This window comes from Homarus americanus, unplaced genomic scaffold (assembly GCF_018991925.1).
Source record: "Homarus americanus isolate GMGI-L3 unplaced genomic scaffold, GMGI_Hamer_2.0 scaffold594, whole genome shotgun sequence".
In the NCBI taxonomy this organism is placed as follows: domain Eukaryota; kingdom Metazoa; phylum Arthropoda; class Malacostraca; order Decapoda; family Nephropidae; genus Homarus; species Homarus americanus.
The window spans coordinates 71,609-93,259 of NW_024717891.1; the positions used below are offsets into that span (position 1 = coordinate 71,609).

The 21,651-nt window shown below is 42.2% G+C and overlaps 1 protein-coding gene across 1 annotated transcript; it reads right to left on the reverse strand.

Moving 5' to 3' along the window:
* Positions 1-2,874: 2,874 nt before the first annotated feature.
* LOC121859050 lies at positions 2,875-19,319 on the reverse strand. The gene is made up of 7 exons (XM_042355708.1): positions 18,783-19,319; positions 8,619-8,741; positions 6,222-6,429; positions 5,249-5,396; positions 4,805-5,037; positions 4,500-4,592; positions 2,875-3,001 (listed from the first exon to the last, which is right to left on the reverse strand). The coding sequence occupies exons 1-7, from the start codon at positions 19,126-19,128 to the stop codon at positions 2,875-2,877; spliced, it is 1,278 nt and encodes a 425-aa protein (XP_042211642.1). The 5' UTR covers positions 19,129-19,319.
* Positions 19,320-21,651: the final 2,332 nt, after the last annotated feature.

Sequence of the window (21,651 nt, forward strand, 5' to 3'; positions counted from 1 at the left end):
AGAATTATGAAGCATATTTTTTGTGTTTTGTTTATTATGATATATTGTAGTTATGTTTATCCTAACTTTTTTTTATGGGATGAGAGGGTAAAAACCATACGTCCTCAATCTTCAATGTTAAGTTAATCTAATGTAAGGGTGATTACTTTTTCTTTCGGGGAAGTTTTTTTTTTTCTTAGGGTAGGGATTTTTTTTTTCCAGGGTGGGGATTTTTTTCTCAGTGTAGGGATTTTTTTTTCTCATTGTGGGGATTTTTTTTCCAGTGTGGGGATTTTAGTCATTTATCCATTCATCTCTTTAGGGTTTGTTTATTTTTTTCTTATGTTTGTAATTTGTATCATAACATACTGTGGTTCTTTGTGTTTTAATGTGATTTACAGTTTCTTAGGTGTCTGGAGAGAGAGAGAGAGAAAGAGAGATTTTCTTTATTTCTGTATAAGAGTGTACGAATAAAAATTAATTCTATTCGTCAGCTGAAATATCAAATTGACGGGTATTTTCTCAATAAACATATCCACCAGTCTGTCAACTTGTCTGTCAGTCTGTCTGTCACCAAGTTAAGAGACAGAATCTCCTCAAATTCACATCACGGCTTCATCTCATCAACCTCTGGGATGATGAGTTTGAAGATGAGTGACCTTGACTTATTTATCAAGGTTAATTTTGGCTAGTTGTAGTTGACGTGTTCTCAGGGGTTAATATGTACTACTTTGGCTTCGATCTTGTTTTTGTTTTAATTTCACTTAGTTGTTACACCTCGCAATACACCTGTGGCCTCTCTCTCTCTCTCTCTCTCTCTCTCTCTCTCTCTCTCTCTCTCCTACATAGATGTCTCCACCAACACCGTCAGCCACCGTCTCCGTCAGCACACTTCAATAACGTGTCGGGAATGTCATCAATAATCATAATTCATGCATGTCAGCAATCAGGGGTTTGTTTGTAGTTGTCCTAAGGTTAGTGGTGGTAGTTGGTGATGCTAGTATTTGTGATTGTTGTGTCTTTGGGGTGGAGGGGGTGGTAGTGATGTTGGTAGTAGTTGTGGTTGTTATTTCTGAGGATGGTGGTTGTGGCGACGGCTTCCTATCATCATCCTGGAGGTGGTAATGGGCGAAGGAGGTAGTAGCAGTGGTGTAGGTGATATTAACTGCGGTGGTTCCTACGCCTAGTGAAGGAGGCGGTGAAGGAGGTGGTTCACGAGAGTCACGTTGGAGAGGAGTTACTCTGGAGACCGGTGGTGTAGCCCAGGAGACACACCTGCATGGAGATAAGAGAACGAAGGTCTTTGTGTATCGTGGTGAGAAGAGAGAAGTTAAAGGAGGGGAAATGGTAAGGGGGAGGAGGGGAAGATGGTGAAGGGGGGAAAGGAGGAGGAGATGGGAGATGGTGAAGGATGTGGGGAGTGGATGAGGTGAGAGGAGGATATGATGAAGAGTGTTGGAAGGGGAAGGGGTGATGGTGTCGTGAGGGATGAGGGAGAGGGGAAGGGGAGAAAGGAAGGGGAGAGGGAGAAAGCTATTGGGAAAGGGTGGAAGAGGAAGTGACAATGGGAGATGGTGAACGGTGAGGAGAGGGGAAAAATGGTGAAAGGTGTGTGGAGGAGGAGGAAGAGAAGGGGAGGAGGCAAGGTGAGAGGAAGCGTAGAAAGAGGAAATGGAGGAGAGGTAGGATGAGAGGAAGGATGGCTGCTGTGAGAGAAGGAAAAATGAAGAGGCATGTAGGAAGGAACAGAAAAAAATGGGGAGGGATGTGGGGAGGAATGGTCAGGGGAGACGGGGAGGAAAGGGCAAATAAGTTATTAGAAGCAGTTGAGAGAGAGAGAGAGAGAGAGAGAGAGAGAGAGAGAGGGGAGACGTATCATAAGTTCAATATTAGGTTGACGAGAGTAATTTAAGATAAGGTCAGTTCACTCACTGTCATCACGCAATTAAATGTTGGCTGGACTTAATCAATAACAAACTATTAAATAATTAGTAAACATTTTATAAGACTTTTTATCAATATTATATAATTTTTTTCGAGTTATGGACATTTTTAAAAGATTGGTATCTATCCTGTGAGCAATTATCACAAATAAATTATAAAGAAAAAAATAACATTACATCAGAGTTCAAAGTTAACATGATATTTTTTATCGTGTGTAATGTGTCTCCTCCCTCTCCTCTCTCTCTATCTCTCTCTCTCTCTCTCTCTCTCTTTCTCTCTCTCAGACTCTGATGGATTCTAATTGTACTGTTTTTCTTAAGGAAGGAGGGGGGAGGAGAAGGGAGATGATAAGTAAGGAGGGAAGAAAGAAGTAAAAAGAGAACGAGGTGGGTGTGGAAGAAGGGAGGAAATGAGGAAATAATGGGAATGCCTAGGAGGGTGGGGGGTGTTAGAGAGAGGGTGATTCAGAGGAAAGAAATTGAGGTTAGTGGGGGGGGAGGTGTTGGAGGGAGGTCTAGTGCCGTTCAGTGTTTCCTATAAGAATTTCTCTCTTGGTGATCAAGTGGTAAGGGAGAGAATCGCTATACTAATGACATCATAAGACAGAGAATGGTATGTTGAGATTTAATTTACCCATCTCCCTCCTCTTTCTCTCTCTTTCTCTCTCTCGCTCTCTCTCTCTCGTTCTCTCTCTCTCTCTCTCTCTCTCTCTCTCTCTCTCTTTCTCTCTCCTCGCTCCTCTCTCTCTCTCTCTCCTTACCCCTGTCTCCCCCACATACCTACCAGCAGAGGTCAGGGAGATTCTAGCTGGCCAGCTCCTGGGCAACGCTTGTTGAGTGCACAATGAAAAGTTACAGGAGTAGTGGATACTCATTAGCGTTATCACCACCAGCTTGAAGATCCTGGCAGAGTAAAGTGAAGATTCTGTGAGTTATGTGAGAAGATCACCAACTAATTGAAGTGAAGATCCTGTGGTAAAAGTGAAGATCCTGTGAGTAGAGTGAAGATCACCTTGAGTAAAGTGAAGATCCTGTGAGTAAAGAGTGAAGATTCTGTGAGAGTAAAAGTGATGAAGATCCTGTGAGAGTGAAGTGAAAGATCCTGTGAGTAAAGTGAAGATCCTGTGAGTAAAGAGTATGAAGATTCTGTGAGTAAAAGTGAAGATCCTGTGAGTAAAGAGTGAAGATCCTGTGAGTAAAGTGAAGATCCTGTGTGAGTAAAGTGAAGATCCTGTGAGTAAAGTGAAGATCCTGTGAGTAAAGTGAAGATCCTGTGAGTTATGTGAAGATCCTGTGAGTAAAGTGAAGATTCTGTGAGTTATGTGAAGATCCTGTGAGTTATGTGAAGATCCTGTGAATAAAGTGAAGATTCTGTGAGTTATGTGAAGATCCTGTGAGTAAAGTGAAGATTCTGTGAGTAAAGTAAAGATCCTGTGAGTTATGTGGGAAAGTATTAAAAAAGAATGGTGAAAATCCTAAGAAAAAGTAGTAAGAAGTACGAGAAGTTGATGATTATTGATGTAATGATGGTTGTTGTGGTGATTATGGTGGTAGTGGTGGTAGTGGTGGTGATGGTAGTGGCGGTGATGATGGTGGTGGAGGTAGTAGTAATATTGATGGTGGTAGTGATAGTTATCGGGGTGGTGATTGTGGTGATAGTGGTAATGGTGGTGATAACTTTTAGACGCTGGTAGTAGTGGTGTTGGTAGTGGTGGTTGTGCTGAAAATGAGAAGACAAATAGTCTCGTTATTGCCATAGCGGTAGTTGTGGTTGTGTTATAAATGATGATGATGATGATGATGATGATGATGATGATGATGATGATGATGATGTGTCTGGCAAAAAACGTAGCTGGCTGGCGGTAACGATGATAGTGGCAATGGTGATGGCTGCAGTGTAATTTGAATGAAAATGGAAATGTTATTATTGTCAGGAAAAAGAAACGACGTACCGAAAAAGAGAGAAAGAAAGAAAGAAAGAAAGATAGATTAAGAGAGAGAGAGAGAGAGAGAGAAAAAGAAAGATTAAGAGAGAAAGAAAGAAAGAAAAAGATAAAATTGAGAGAGAGAGAGAGAGAGAGAGAGAGAGAGAGAGAGAGAGAGAGAGAGAGAGAGAGAGAGAGTATATATCACCCCTCCACAGCCACAGTAAAAAAAACAAAAAACATTATCTCTCTCCCGGGGCAAAACATCGACCCACCAAACTGAGCCAGACGTATTTCCAGTGAATGAAATCGTTTTTTTTGTTCCTAGAATGAAAAATGCGAGACCATCCATCAATCACTGACGCTCATTAACACTTCATACATTTTACATTATACATTATGCATTATACATTCTCGTTCTGTATATTATAACTTCTATAAAGGGTAGCTCATGTATTTGTTGCCCCCAAAAAACTATCTATACAAAATTGTGTTGAAAATATATGACACAACGGGCGAAGGATTTTGACAACCTTACCGAGACAACAGGAGTCACAGTGTTCATTCTGGGATTCATTGATCACCCCAAGTACAGATAGTTTTTTGAGTGACTGTACGGGACCCATCTAAAATGAATTAGTCTTATTATTACTCTGCCTGAAGTTCTATTTCTCCTGAAGGTGGTTGTCCTGAAGGGTCCTCTTGATTTTCGTCTGAGTCTTGTTGCCTTTCAGGACCGCTACATCTGCCAAAACCTTGATATTTTTTCAGAAGCACTTACACAGGTCGCCATCCTGAACCCCTGAAATTCTTTAGTCTACCTGAAGCCTTGACCTGATGACCTCCTGAAGCTTGACATGAAGCTTACACCAATCAGAGTCTAACTGCTCCTCTTGAAACTTGAGATAAAACCCTGACCTGCAGCCCTGATCTGAAGCCCTGATCTGAACCCCTGACCTGAAGCCTACACCACTCAGAGTAACTGCTCCTCCTGAAACCTGAGTTGAAGACCCGATTTGAAGCTCTGACCTGAAGCCTTGGGTGTAGAGGTACTGCGGCTGGCCAGGGAAGAGAAGGGAGGTAGCTGAAGCTCTTGAAGCCACATGGGTAGGGAACTCCCCCACCAGGAAGCTGCAGATCATCCCCACCAACACCCACGAGAGGCGCCGCTGGTCCTGCAAGGGGAGGTGCTGTAGTGAAGGAGGGGAGGAGGGTTGTGTTCGTGTACTAGGGGAAGAAGGGTATTAGTGGGTGAAGGGGAAGAGAATCCATTCATTTATTCATTCATTCATTCATCCAATCATCCATCCATCCATCCACTGTGACTCACGAAGCAAGAAATCTCATCCATCCATCCATCCAACCATCCATCCATCCATCCATCCACCCCAAAAGACTCACAGTGCAGGAGACGAGAGGCCTGGGAGGGAGGGAGTCTCGACGAGGGCACCAGAGAGCGTGTAGGAGGAGGAGGTTCCCCAGCAGTAGGGTGACGGCAGGGACAAGACCCAACACTACTAGACGCACCCAGTTGTGTACGGTGTAGTACCTGAAGGTGGAGGAGGAAGAGATCAGCGTTATGGATGAAGTAGTTAAGAGAGAGAATTTTTTCCTGGACAAGAGATGTAGCACACTAACTCCCTACCTATACAGTGTGCCTAATATTTCCTATGCTGGAGAAAGAGAAATAAATAGACCAATTCTCACCTCTCTGAATACAAATTCCCAGAAATAAATCGAAAGAAAATGATAAGAATGCATGAAAATGTGAAAGAAATTATAATAAAACTATAGAAAGTACAGACGAATTAAGAGAAATGAAGAGAAAATGATTAGAAAGTAGAGAGGAATAAAAAACAAAAATTCCCCCCCTAGAAAGCAATGAGAAAACACAAACAATAAATAAAGTTATGTGAAAGCATAAAGAAACCACAGATGAAAAAAGAAAGTCATAAGAAAGCACAAACAAATACAGCTAAGTCAAAGCAATAACAAAATCACAAAGAAACAAAGAAAGGTACATGATAAAAATATAAAAGCAGAATAAAATAAAGAAAGTTATATGAAAGCACAGAGAAAGTGGTTCGGGCAGTATTAGAAAGCGAAGGGACAACGATTTAGTATTCATAAGCTGACGTGTGGGGGCTGAAGGTAAACTTTCTGGTCACGAGGTTCATATCCGTCTCCAGTGTGTGTGTGTGTGTGTGTCAGGGAAAAGAAGGGAAGCGGGGAGAGAGGGAGGGAAGAAGAGAGAGAGGGAGGGAAGAAGAGAGAGAGAGAGATAAACATGCAGAATATACATAAAAAACACAAACAAGTGCATTAAAACACACACACACACACACACACACACACACACACACACACATCTCACCTGGAACTAGCAAAGTCACTATAGGCCAGGTGTCCAGGAGCGACGGTGAAGGTGAAGCAATAAGGTACGTTGAACACCACAGAGCCTAAGAGCACCAGCAGGCAGGTCTTGTGGGCGACGGAGGCGGTGCAGAGGGTGCGGGAGAGGAAGGGGGTCCTGATAATGGCTACTCTCTCCACCGTCACGGCCACCAGCGTCGCTATGGATACTGTCGTGGATGCTCCCCCTGGTGGTAGTAGTAGTAGTAGTAGTAGTAGTAGTAGTAGTAGTAGTAGTAGTAGTAATAGTAGTAGTAGTAGTAGTAGTAGTAGTAGTAGTAGTAGCAGCAGAAGTGGAGATTGTGGTAGAAGTATTAGCAATAGTGGCGACACACACACACACCTCAAATAACAAACTATAACCATCATTTCTCATACTCACACAGACAACATTCACCATAATATAATAATCATTAACCTCAATATACAGGTAGTTGACACATACACACACACACACCATTAAAGGTCAATGACACATAATGGCGTTGAGAGGCGAGGAAAGCGTGATGAGTAAGGAGAGGCAGCAGCGAGACACCATTACCCTCGTCACTACTGAAGGCGGCCACACACACACACACACACACACACACACACACACACACACACACTCACACACACACACACACCTCCAGCGCCAGGTTCCGTTAGAGGGGTGAAGCTGAGTTGACTTTAGGACCCGGTTCAGTGATCTGACGGAGACTCCAGATGTTTGGGTGACAGCAGCGTCAAGAGTGAGTCAACATCACTTATCATCATCACTTTGGCTGGTGCGATGGTAGCTGCTTCCTACCTCACTGTGTGTATGTGCAGAGGTGAGCGAGGGAGATTAAGTGTGAGGGAGCGAGGGAGCGAGGGAGCGAGGGAGGGAGGGAGGGAGAGAGGGAGCGAGGGGGAAAGGAAGCGATGGAGGAATGGAGGGAGCAAGGAAGGGAAGGAGGATGGAGAAAGCGAGGGAGGGGAGGAGGGAGCGAGGGAGAGAGGGAACGATGGAGGGAGGGTAGGGGAATATTTAACGAGTAAATATCACATTTATATACAAGGGATAAACACAAACATTCAGGAGACAAAGACTCAGTTATATAGACAACACATCAGACCATAACGGGTGACCCCTCAGTTAAGTCGGCCACTGTGCCCGTTGCAACTCTCAACTCTAACTTGTATATGTCTACAAACCACTATGTCAACTTTACCAACTCATTTACACAACACATATACTGTTTATAGAAATGACTTTGTATCACCTTGTGGCAGCAGTCTGATAAAAGAATAAAAAAAAAACAAGAAAATAAACATTGCTTAAGGTATGATACGTAATTCTGGGAAATGTTTTGTTGATAATTTACCACAAGGTTCAGTAAATATGTTTGTTTTCCTCATTACTTCATTCTCTTTCGTCAGGGATCACGCCAATCTTAAACTGGTAAGAGAACTGTTAATTCCCTGTCATGCTGATGGTCTCTGTGTACGACCATCAGCCCAGTCTATACTCCAGCTACTTGTGAGGGCTGGCAATTATGTTTGGCTCACCACCATCATACTGAATGAATCCTTTATAGTGGGGAAGGGGAAGAAGAGGGAGGGGAAGAGAAGGAAGGGGAAGAGGGTGGAGGGGAAGAGGAGGTAGGGGAAGAGGATGGAGGGGAAGAAGAGGTAGGGGAAGAGAAGGTAGGGGAAGAGGAGATAGGGGAAGAGGTGGGATAAGAAGAGAAGATAGAGGAAGAGAAGGAAGAGGAAGAGGAAGGAGGAAGTGGAGGTTTACATAACAAGTGGAACCTTGACAAGTGTTACGTAGAGACTTTAAAGACAATAAGTAGAGAGGGAAGTCATCCTAGAGACCTACGTATTGGTACAAAAAAGTAACAGCTACAAGAATTAGACCCAGGTAACACTGCAAAAACATTCAAAGTAACAATTACAGCAGTACGAAATAAGCTCATGCAACACTGGAAGAAGGAGACTCAAATTAACAACGTCATTAGACTCACGTGCCGCTACAAGAAGCTTCAAGTACAGTAGAAAGGAAAATAGAACACAATTAAAGCATGAAGTCACAGAGTCTAACTAAACACTAGAAAATATTTACAGTAAATTATGGAACCCAAGTAGCATTAGAAAGCTCTTACGTAACCTAATGAAGATATCCGAAGGACCTTAGTATGACTGGAAGAGACCAAACATAAACCGTAAGCCATAACGGAGACCGGTAGAACTCTTTCGTGGACAACAGGAAGCGCTCAAACGGAAACAGAAACCCAACAGAAACACAGGAAGGAGATATTCTCTCTCTCTCTCTCTCTCTCTCTCTCTCTCTCTCTCACGAAACTCCGAGGCAAGGAGGGAGGTGGTCAGTACTCACCGACAGGCAGGTGGACAAAGGCGTCGAAACACTTCCAGGCGAAAGAACTGCTCCACACTCCCCTGGCCAGACCACTTAGCAGTATCAGCACCACCGTCACCAGATCCGCCGCAGACAACACTGCTGTCAAGAGGTCAATAGAATATTATAGTTGGGTAGAATATGATGAAATGATATCTTCTATATAGCCATATCTTTGGTAGTGATAACGTGACGGTTAGATATCGCTGATACAAATGTCTCAACAATTCACAAAATTATCTGTACATATTCTAAGAACGACATGAATAAACTTTCTTTCCTTCTTGTTTTATATCTTCTACACCTGATGTATGTATTGTACACTACTAGTCTGGTGTGTGAGAAGTTATAGGCACTGACAAGTAATCTCGTGGGATATTGTCATTCACTTAGGTTAGAGCAATTGAACGCTGGTCGAGTGAGTCTGATTGGTTTTCCTTTTGTTTCTGAGGGATTGGTTGGACGTTTGTGAGCTTCCTTCACGCGGGAGGGAAAGAACTGGGAAGTGGGAGACGAAAGAGTTTGGGGAAGAGAGAGAGAACGGGAACTGTCAGGAGCTATTGGAGACACCCTCTTCCACTACACGGTGTAGCTTTGTTAGTCTTCAGGCCTACGACGATATACACACTTTAATGCCTCTTAACCTTAATGCCTCAGTGTTAACCTCAATGCCTCAGTGTTAACCTTAATCCCTCAGTGTTAACCTCAATGCCTCAGTGTTAACCTCAATGCCTCAGTGTTAACCTTAATCCCTCAGTGTTAACCTTAATCCCTCAGTGTTAACCTCAATGCCTCAGTGTTAACCTTAATCCCTCAGTGTTAACCTTAATCCCTCAGTGTTAACCTTAATCCCTCAGTGTTAACCTTTAATCCCTCAGTGTTAACCTTAATGCCCTTAGTGTTAACCTCAATACTCAGTGTTAACCTTAATCCTCAGTGTTAACCTTAATGCCTCAGTGTTAACCTCAATGCCTTCGTCCGTGTATCTAACAAGACCAGCGCCATCACCTGCAGGGTATGTGGAGAGGAAGGTAAAAATACTCAAGATATTGGGTTTATTTTTTTACAGGGCGCTGATAACAGGGAGCGGTCAGGCAGAGTTGGACGAGGCGCTGAAGAAAATCTGATGAAATTAGAGTCTGGAGTCGCACACACACACACACACACACACACACACACACACACACACACACACACATGCAAGTATTTCAGTATTAAATTCCAGCCAATGATATATTTCAAGACATCATAATAAAGTCATTTTTCGTTTTTATTTAACAATTCTATACATGAATATTTAGATGAAAGACCAATAATAATAATAATAATAATAATAATAATAATAATAATAATAATTATAATAATAATAATAATAATAATAATAATAATAATAATAATAATAATAAAGAAATACATTAACTTAGTGGACAGATAATGATATATATTTCTACCTATAAATATAGATCAGAAATATATTTAACGATAACAGAGTATAATTTAACAGTCACTTAAGTTAACACTCTAACCTACAGTCCCCCCCCCCCTCCACCCTACCTGTGACCCTCAGCTCCAAGGCCAAAAGGTTCTTCCCCTCATATTTATATTCCTCAGGTGTTGCACATCCAAAATTTCGTCGGAATCCTCGCCGTGCTGGACTTGCCAAGAATGCCGTTGAAAAACCTTGGTTCCTTATACGTGGATGTCGCTGAATAACCTCGACCCAATTCCTCAGCCTTTCCAACAGCCACCATCGTCCCCCTCAGGAATGTTGCCCTCCACCACAAGTGTCTGGTGGAAGTCGTCTCAAGAACCTCCTGTACCTGTTGACTTTAAACGGTATGACGAGCTTCAGTTCTTTATTAACTAGTGCTATATATTTACAGGTTGTGTCGGCCGAGTGGATGCATCACTATCCTCCTGTTCTAAGAGTCTCTGGTTCGTATCCAGTTGTAGTGTGTGTGTGTGTGTGTGTGTGTGTGTGTGTGTGTGTGTATAAGTACTATAAATCTGATTCATAACCATCAATTTCGAGCCACTATAGTAAACAATATCTACCCCTTCGTATAGTACCCAGCCACAACACTATAAACAGCTGTCACTTCCACCTGCAGATGACCGTGAAAATAAAACAACCCAATAAATGAAGACGAATCATAAGACATACATTAAAATTTACCCTCATTGGATTTTTACACCGAGATGAACTCCACACGTTGACAGAACCCTCTAATAAAAAAAAGACCCCTCACACCTCTGTCTCCCCTCTAACCCTCGATGTCATAGTAACAATTCTCCCCTCATACCGCTGAGAGCCCTTCAAGACACCTTTCCTCCCCCCCCTCTCACCCCTTCTGTCCCCCCCCCCTACCCTTGAGAGCCCTCCAGGACCCCCAAACTGACCCTGGTATCCTTGTGGCTTGAGAACCATTCAGAGTTTATCCTCATTCTATAAAGACTGAGGTCAACATTGTGTTTATTTATTGGGAAATTGAAATTACAACGTAACTTTAAAACGAGTTACTGGATGATGAGGCTTTGTTATGTATACTGACCCTTAGGTGTTATAGTATACATATGTTACCGTATACATATAGTGGTTTTATAATACATACTGTCCTCATACTTTACACAAAATAACGTAACACAATAAATACAAAATTTATTACAAAAAGTATAGTTTTTTTTTTACAATGTGTCGTTCTGAAATCTCTCCTCCACCTGTATCTGTGTCTTCACCTTGCATGCATTAGTGATTATATCTGTTAATTAAAGCTAGAGATTTGTATTATCCTAGTGGGGGGAGGGAGGGAAGGAGGGGGGGAGGGAGGGAGAGAAGGAGGGAGACAGGGAAGGAGGTAGGGAGGGAGAGGTTAACATGGTGGCGTGGTCAGCTCCTTAACGCAAGGACTATCATAAAGGGTTAAAGAGTTGTTGAGTTTTTATGACAGGAGGATGGAGGAGACACAGTGATAAGACACATACTAAGGAACAGAGTTGAGAGAGAGAGAGAGAATAACAATGGATGCTTAATATATATTTTTTTACTAAGGTCTTAACTCAATCTTTAATTTACTCCTCCAATCACATCAAATAAACACATATATAATATAAAAATAATAAAATAACATATAATTAATGTTATAAAGGGAATCACAAACACATTTCAGTGAATCGGTGTCAGAGGTTAACCGTTCAAAACAAGCAGTGACTCGGGAATCTCTCACCATTACGTCCTGGGTTCAATCTCTGGCTGAGGATAGATATGAGAAGGGTGTTATTCAGTGCAACTCTACAGTATACGAAGCTTCACAAGTGCCGTCGAGTACTCCCGTGTCTTTCTGTACCAAGACTGGACAATAAAAGTCATAACAAAGAACTATTTGATAAGTGATGGTGGGATAAAATAGATAATAACGACAAAAATCTGTTATCAGTGAATAATTGTTACAGAGAACTAGTATACGACCCTGAAATCGAGTTTACGAAGTTAAAATCCAGTACACGACCCTGAAATCGAGTTTACGAAGCTAAAATACAGCACATGGCTCTGAAATCAAGTTTACGAAATTAAAATCTAGTACACGACCCAGAAATCTAGTTTACAAAGCTAAAATCCAAAACACGACACTAAAATCGAGTTTACGAAGCTAAAAATCCACTGCACGACCCTGAAATCGAGTTTACGAACCTGATATGGAAAGTACGAACCTTCAAATCGAGTCTACATGCTGTGGGGTTGTGAGAAGACTTAAAGGCTTTGGCTGCGCTCACTGCCTCTTGGAATAAATTTGTCGAAGAATTCCTCACTCTAGGATGTTCCCTCGTGGTAATGGATGGGTCATTTCTAAGAGTTTTGGGAGGTCGTTTCGCCTCATGCTATTTATGACCCGAGATATTGAACCGGAAGTGGGAAAGGGATAAGGAAGCTGAAGAAGAAAGATGGGAAAAGGAAGATGAAGAAGAGGGAAATGAAAGAGAAAAGGTGAATGTTAAGGAAGTAGTAAATGCAGAAGGGGAAATGGGAAATGGTAGAGAATGAAGGGATATGGAAGAGGAAGAAGGAGAAAGAGAAGAAGATGGGAATAGGAAGAGGAAGAATGGGAAAGGCAAGAAGAAGATGGGAATAGGAAGAGGACGAAAGAGAAATGTAAGAGGAAGAAGGGAAAAAGGAAGAGGAAGGAGAAAGAAAGAGGAATAAGGGGAAAAGGAGGAGAATGGAAAAAAGAAGAAAAAGGTGAGAAAAAGTAATAAGAAATGGTAGAGAAAGAGAAAACAGAAGAAAAAAAATGGAAGTTAAAACCAAGTTATTTAAGAGTTACCTGAAAATTAATTAAGAATTACCCGAGTTACCTAAGTTACTTGAGAGTTTCTTAGAATTACTCGAGTTAACTGAGAGTTACCTGAGAGTTACCTGAGAGACTACATACACTCAGAATCATATCGCTCCCACAACAGATATATATATATACCATGCAATAAATTCAATATCTCCAAATTTCATGATTTCTAACTTTACTGCTGTTGAAATTGGGTTATTACAGTAATGGCTTGCGGTGGCCGAGTGGTTAAACCTCTCGTTTCCTGGAGTAAGGGTCATTGGTTCACGTCCAGGGTACCATCAGTCCACTCAAGTTATAAATGGGTACCTGACCTTTCAGTTTGGGAATTGAAAAATGTCAAGTGCAGTGAGGGAAGTTTTGTAGCTGTATTTCCCCTAATAAGCCATCAGGTATAAAGGTATATTATCAAAGACTTACTCAATACCATACTAGGAGTTTAACCATGTATAATCTAACGTAATCTAACGTAACTCTAACATAACCCACCATAAACTAACCTGACCTAACCTAACTTACTTCTAACATAGCTTACCTTAACTTATCTTTAACATAACACACTTTAACCTAACCTACCCTTAGTAAATCCTAACCTAACCTAATCTAACCTAACCTAACCTAACCAGTCATTGGCTTTTGTGTGAGAGATTTGGGTTTGATTCCAGGTTCGGGTTTGGATTAATTTCGAATTCGTGCTCGGGACTGGGTTCACATGCGGGTTCAGTCAACTATCGGTGTTTAGCTTGGCCTTAAATACCGTAATGCCAGTGTCTGCGGTGATAATGCCCACACCACACCACACCACACCACACCACACCACACCACACAGCACACGTGTAGGAGACCTCACAATTATCCTCACGATCTCCATAAAAATTTGGTTAATCAAGAGTTTGGTGTTATACATTTTACTGAGACAACCTTATTCAGCTCACCCACCACCACTACCACCACCATCACCATCCCCCCACCCACCACCACCATCACCACTACCTGCATCACCATCCCCCACCATCACCATCACCATCACCACCATCCCCCCCACCCCCACCATCTCATCATCACCCCACCACCACCATTATCACACCACACCATCACCATCCTGCCACCACCATTATCTAGTCCTCAAATATACAAACTTAGGCTTTTAAGTTCCTTCCCTTAAGCGTTGAGTTTTCTGAGTATTGGGATAACACCTGTCTAAGGGCAGTAGGTAATGGCGAGAGTGAAACGTGTAGTAGGGGGTAGTGGCTGGAAGGGGTAGTGAAGGGAAGTAGTGGCAGGGAGGAAGGGGTAGTGACAAGGAAGGGAATAGTGGCAGGAAGGGGTAGTGGCAGGAAGAGAATGAGTGGCAGGGAAGAGGGAGTAGTGTGAGGAAGGGGGTATTAGTGGCAGGGAAGGGGTAGTGGCAGGAGAGGGGGAGTGAAGTGGCAGGAAGGGGAATGGTGGCAGGAAGGGGGGTAGTGTTGGGAAGGGGGTAGTGGTAGGAAGGGGGGTGTGTGAGAGGGACCAGTGGCAGGGAAGGGAGCATTGGGAAGGATGAGTGAAGTGGGGAAGGGGTGAAGTGGCAGGAAGGGGTAGTGGCAGGAAGGGGTAGTGGCAGGAAGGGGTAGTGGCACAAGTCAATAAACATTCGTCGACTCGAGCAAGAGGAAGTGTGTTAAGACATTTTTGACAGACAGACAGACAGGCAGGCAAGCAGGTAGGTAGGTAGGCAAGCAGGTAAGCAGGTACATAAGTAGATAGATGGATGGATATTGGATAAAATCATCACTATTTAATCCTATCAAACCTTAAACTAAAAAAAATGAAGATATAAACGATAAAATAAAAAAAGTTGATAATTAATAAAACACAAGAGAGCATAATGTTATAATACCACTCCAGGTATAATAATGTCACAGGTTTACACTCACTCTCAGTAATTAACGAGTATTATTATATTACCTGTTCACTCTCACTGGGAAGCATCATATATATATTTATTTTTATTTTTTTACAGGAATATAATTAATTTTCATCATACTAAAGGGACATTAATATGTTGAATGTTATATTGTTCATTGTAAGGTTAGGTTAGGTTAGGTTAATATCTTTTTTGTGAATAAATATGTTAATATTTTCTGCGAGGTATTAACAAAATAATAATAATAATAATAATAATAATAATAATAATAATAATAAAAATAACAAATAAATAAAAATAAAATAATAATAATAATAATGATAATAATAATAAATCCCAACAATAATAATAAAAAACAAATTAATAAAGTCAAAACATAAATAAAGTGTTTTGTTAAGGTAATTAGGCAGAACGAACGAAGTGAAAAGAAAAACAAACAAAGATATCTGGAATCCATTGGTCATAAAGAATGGCATCTCTCACAACACAACAAAAATTTCTAGATGTTATCGCTTTTATATACAATCTGGGACGACGTGATATTGTAACGACCCCCAAGCTGTCGTTTCCTCTTTACTCCCTTCTGTCTTTAACCTCCTCCCTATTATTGTAAGGGGGAGAAGGGGGAGGGAGGTTATATCTACCCCCCTTCCCCTTTGCTGTAGAGATGGAAAACGGAGGTGAGGATGAGGTTGCTTTCCCTCCCCCTTTCCCTTGACTTTAAGAATGTGATTGAATAGGCTCTCCCCTCCCCCCCCACCTCCCCTAACCTAACCCACAAACTTCCCCCCCCCCTCCTCCAATGCAACACCACCTCCTCCTATAGGATATCTCGCTATCCTAAATGAATGAAAAAAACAAAAGTTGATATTTCTACTAATGAGCAAACGCATCAGGTGAGCACATTTCCACCCTCAAGAGGTTCTCAGTGTATGCAGCGAGCGTTGACGACGACCCATCAAGGAGGGTTTTCTTCGTAATACTTCTTCTTTCTTCGTCTTCCTGCTCTTTCTTCATCGTCTTCTTCCTCCTCCTCCTCCTCCTCCTCCTCCTCCTCCTCCTCCTTCTTCTTCCTCCTATCCTCCTTACCCACTTTGGATGACGCATTAGCTAAACATTTTCTCTCTCTCTCTCTCTTCTTGGTTCATAAAAAAAAGATAAAAGCGATAAAGCGATAAAAAATGCTGGTTAAGTTTCCTACAGTGAGGGCCATCAGGTGAGGAGGTCAAGGCTGCTGGTCGTAGTTAGTTCTGGCGCCTCAAAGACTCTTCAGGTTGATATTGAGCCATAAACTGAAGCTGAGTCATCGTATCTAGTTAGGGTATAGTCTCAGTGTCATTATTACGCCATTTTGTATACCTTATCTTTGTGCTCTAGATGGTTAAGTACCTTTTAACATCTCCATCTACATGAAGAGAAAAAAAAATCCAATTTACGAATTTTTGAGAATCCATCTTTGTATCGTAGCTTAAGTGAACCAATTTGGTATATCATCGTATCTCCATTTACGAGGAAATTTCAACTTACGAACCTGTGAGACTCCATCTATGTGACGTAGCTTAAAAGAACCAATTAGGTGAGTATATTTAATTACAAAGACAAAAAACAAAAATCAAAGCAAGAATTTCTGGGAATTCTCTAAGCTGTATCAGTCGTGCTTGCTTGTGTGCCTACTGTGAGCCTCGAGGGATTTGGTGGTGCTTGTGAGGGAGAGAGGGAGAGGGATTAAGGGTGAGGTCATTAGGGAAGGAATAAGGGGGGGGGGATCAAGAGAGGTATCATTAGGGAGGTAGAGAGGGAAGGAGAGAGGTAGGGAGGGAGAGAGGGGGTGAAGAGGTAGGAAAAGCAACCTAGAGGTGCATTGGGGTTAGCATGTCGATTATAAAGGTGTGTGTGTGTGTGTGTGTGTGTGTGTAGATAAACAGAGAAGATAGACGTGACCTCCAAAAGGGTACACACGATCAAACAACCAAATGAAGAACATATAAATTTACACCGAGTCAACAGTGTCTAGCTAATTACCGAGAGAGAGACAAAGAACTGTGCTGCAAGATAAGAGGTGTGTAGGTATAGAGACACGGACAAAGGAGAGGATCAATAAAAGTGTGTGTAGCAAAGAGAACAAAGAAGCGTTAATTACTAGTTAAAAAGGATATAGACATAGATGAAGGAGAAGAAGAAATACACAATGGAGCATTAGTTTCCAGGTTAAGAGGAGGAGGAGGAGGAGGAGGAAGAAGAGGAAGAAGAGGGGGAGGAAAAGGAAGAGGAGTAGGAGGAGGAGGAAAAGGAAGAGGAGTAGGAGGAGGAGGAAAAGGAAGAGGAGTAGGAAGAGGAGGAAAAGGAAGAGGAGTAGGAAGAGGAGGAGGAGGAGGAAGAACAGAAGTAGGAGGAGCAGGAACAGGAAGAGGAGGCGGAGGAAGAGGAACAGGAGGTACAGTACATTGCTTCAGACTTCTCGCTCGCCTCGGTCTTCCTCCCAAGAGTCGCCTCCCGGCATTAACAGTACATGAGACACCAGTTTAATTCCCCCCACTTGACAGTGTTATCCATCAGGGCGCTCAGAGAGAGGCGTCCAGTGTCCGGGGAGAGTGTACAGTACACACAACACGACTGGGTGTACCAACTAACTGTATACAGCAGGGTTTATTATTATTAATCTGTGTAATATAGAATGAATGTCATCCATATTATCCTAACCTAACCTAACCTAACCTAACCTAACCTAACCCCTGTAACTTTCTTCGCTAGTGCATACAATCTAGTTATTGTATTAGGAATATAACAATAAACATTCCTCCCCCCCCCAAAAAAAAAAGAAATCTAGCTAATATCATCATCATCATCATCATCATCATCATCATCACCACTACCATCACCATCACCATTATCACCATAGTTCCAGACTTTCTTGACAGTATCCAATCAGCACAACTAATTCCCTGCCGCAGTCGTTAAGTTCCGGTATCCTGGCCCCCTCATCTCCTTTGTCTGCCCCCCCCCCCCCCTAGCCCTCCCAGACACCACTACTAATTCTCCCAGACATCAAAACACAGACAGACAGAGAGACAGACAGAGAGACAGACAGACAAACAGACACACACACAGACATAGAAACAGACAGACACACAGACAGACAGACGCAGACATAGAAACAAACAAACAGACAGACAGACAGACGGGTGTTGAGTCTCCCCTTTTCTTCCTCATTCTCTCCCCTTATATTTTTCCATTCCCTTCCCTCATCCGTTGTCACCTTACCCTCACACCACTTCCAATGGTCTTATGGTAACTTCCCCTTGTTAAGACCACACACCTGTTCAGTCTTAATGCCACTAAGGTTCTTTCTTTTGTTATATTAAAGGTAAATTATCCGTTTGTTGTGTACAGTTGCGGTCAAAATTACCTGGACACTAGATAGATAGAGTTATAGATAGACAGGTAGTAGATAGAGAGACGGAGAAAAAAAACAGAAGGATAGACAGAAAGACAGATATATAAAGAGAGAGAGAGAGAGAGAGAGAGAGAGAGAGAGAGAGAGAGAGAGAGAGAGAGAGAGAGAGAGAGAGAGAGACAAAGGTTAGGTGTATTGTCCACATACTTCATTATACTTCATCACACTCTTCCACACACTTCACACACTTCATCACACCTCCTCCACACACACTTCACCCTTAAATACGATGAGTTAACCCTCTGAGTATCATAACTTGACCCCAAAATATGAAAATTTTTCTCCTTGAGTACGATTACTTAACTCCATGAGTATACTCTTGGTACTCTTGTGGTTAAGCTACCGTACTGAGGGGGTATAAAGATATCTTACTGACCTATTTCACTGTACTCTGGGGATGTTGTTTACGTACTCAAGAGGGGGAGATAAAAGTGTAAACATCTTGCCTTTTAGATATATATACAGCGACTCCTTCAGACGGTCAGCGCCCTTCAGGAGGACGACCAGACTGAGGGCGTTGGCGATAATCCCGATACCACAGATAGCAGGAATCACAATGGAGTAGCCGACGACCTCCCAGTCCTCTACATCGCCTCCTTCAGACCAGTGCTCGAAGGGGTCCAAAGGTCGTATCTCTATTTTCAAGGTGTTATATCGCGTTTCCTCCTGAGGCGACGAAATGCGATTCTCGGTGATCATGGAGGAGAGGTTGGTGGTGGTGGTGTTAGGGGCGAAGGTGGTGTTAGTAGCCATGGTGGTGGTGCTAGTGGTGGTGGTGGTGGTGATATTCATGATTATGTTGCCTTAATGAATATGCGAGGTTGAGAATAATATAAGAGGCGTTTCTTTGATATTTAAGGATTTGGAGATAAATTTGTATCTAAAATAAGTAGACTATCTTGGGTCAGCAGATGTGGTGATAGTGGTGGGTAAGGGATTGGTAGTAGTTGTAGTAGTGGTAGTTGTGGTAGTGTTATTATATCCCAGGTTGTAATGGTTGTAACCTGAACTACAAAATAGTAATTCATGAAAAAAGAGGGGTTGTTAATTGTGACTTTACAGTGGTTAATAACACGGTTACAGTCAGTCCTTTACAATTAGGTCATTAAAGACTATATATTACCACTGCCACACTCTTAATTGTCATATGATAATCACCAACACTAGACATGAACCAAAAAAATTTTTATATATTTTTTTTCAGTCATATATTGTCTGTGACCTCAATATTCACCTCAGTCGTCCCTCTTATTACTGAGTTCATTACACGGTTCCAGTTCATATAATTTTCTGTCGTTGTCGGTGTTGCAATAAGGTTAGTGAGTCATGACGGGATACAGCGTCTGTCACGAACCGAAATGTCACGTAAATCACAATACACTGCCACGAATATACCTCCTCACGATATTGTCATTATCATCTTCTTTCCGTGTCAGGGAGGCAGGCAAGCAGACAAGCAGGAAAGGCGGGCAAGCAGACAGACAGGCAAGCAGGCAAGGCAGTCATGTGTAGGAAGTCTGTTTCCATGTATAAGAGAGGGGGAAGTTTCTCCATGTAATTACTGCCTTCTGCCACTTCAGCTCACCAGTACGTGATTTTATCTGCAGATTGTACATTGTTCCACGAAGGTCATTACACATAATCTCGGAAGATATGAATTTTATGGGGGGTGGTGTGGGGAAGTGTGGGGGAGGGGTTGAGGTATAAGGGGGTGGGCTGGGGGTGATGGGAGGTAGGGTAGGGGTGGTGGTAGAAGGGACGAAGCACAAGGGGACTTTTTTTTTTCTCTCCAAGAACACAGGAAGTCATTAGTAAGACACTGGAACACTATTGCATGTTCTGGAAGTAGTCTTTTTCTTATTATTACGGCAAAAGTTTCATCTTGACATTGAACCTTGGAGCTGAGTTGTTTTAAAAACGGTTTGATAGTTTATATATCTTCTATATTATCCACATAAATTTCTACGTAATATTAACTGTTCTTGTAGCTGCTCTCTGGTGTTCAGCTTAAAATATTCCCGATAAAGCTTCAATTTTGTCGGGTAAATTACACGAATTAATATTTTACATATCCACTAAGCTTGTCCTGTTCACTCACGCCTCCGTCACCACCGACCACCGACTAACACTAATGCTTAACGATCATAAACATTCTTCATCTCTCTTCCTGTATCTTCGTCATAACAGCACACAGGAAGCCAGGTGGAATAACTCTGTGGTGAAGTACTGTAGAGGGAGAGGAGGAGGAGGAGGCTACGACGATAACCTAAAGGTGCTTCTATTACACGAGTCACACCGTAACTAACTCGACACCGCCCTGGGCTACTCTACTCATCTCACCCACCAGTATGGCTTGTCTGTTTCTACCCTGATTGACTCACGGAACTAATAGACGAGTCATTTCGTTATCGCATTTCACTTAATTCATATAATTTGAGTTAAAGATCGTTATCAGCAAAGGTTTTAAAGGATTATGGGAACACTAATTAAGGTAATATTTTTGTAACAGGTAATATTAGACAGGTGAGGTTTCTGGGTCAGCCCGCATCTGTTGTGAGCAGGTGTGATGGAGGAGCGAGAGATGCGTGGGGGAGGAGGAGAGGTTAGGAGGAGTGGGGAGAGGGGAGGGGGAGAGGAATTGAGGGAAGGGGGATGAAAGGGTGAGAGTCGAAGAGGTAGGGGAGAGGAAAGGGGCTCGGAAGGGAGGGGGAGAAGTGTGTGGAAAGGGAAGGGAAAGATGAGAGGCGTTTAGGGAGAAGGGAGATGAGGTAAAGATGTGTGATGGACGGGAGAGGAGGATCAGATGTGAGGGGGGTGGGAGGGGAGGATCAGATGTGAGGGGGGTGGGAGGGGATTGTGAGAGGCGACGGTGGGAATAGAAGTGACTCATAGTGACCCGGTATTGGCTTCTCTTCCGCTACAGCCTACAGTATATCACTCACGTCATAGTACAGTAACTACAGTATATAGCTCAGTACGGGAGTTAAGTAATCACATACACGATGGTAATAGTAAGTTTTAATGTCACGCCGTAAAAAAAACCCCTATTTTTTGGGATGATATTTTATTATTATTAACCTAACCTAACCTAACCTAACCTAACCTAACCTAACCTAACCTAACCTAACCTAACCTAACCTAACCTAACCTAACTTAACCTAACCTAACCAATCTGGAACTGTAACTGTTATATTAAACTAAAATATATTTCACTGGGTATTAAAAAAATAAAAAAAAATAAATAAACCCAATAAAAATCAACAAACAATTCAATAGAGAAATAAATTAAATGTTTCCGAGTAACTGCAACATAAC

Excerpts from the sequence above, each read along its gene's own strand:
- LOC121859050 (XM_042355708.1), bottom strand. The coding sequence starts at position 19,128 with ATGAATATCACCACCACCACCACCACTAGCACCACCACCATGGCTACT. Across the intron at positions 5,397-6,221 it reads AGTGACTTTGCTAGTTCCAG|GTACTACACCGTACACAACT; the intron begins GTGAGATGTGTG and ends CTCCACCTTCAG. Across the intron at positions 4,593-4,804 it reads CTGAGTGGTGTAGGCTTCAG|ATGTAGCGGTCCTGAAAGGC; the intron begins GTCAGGGGTTCA and ends AGGTTTTGGCAG.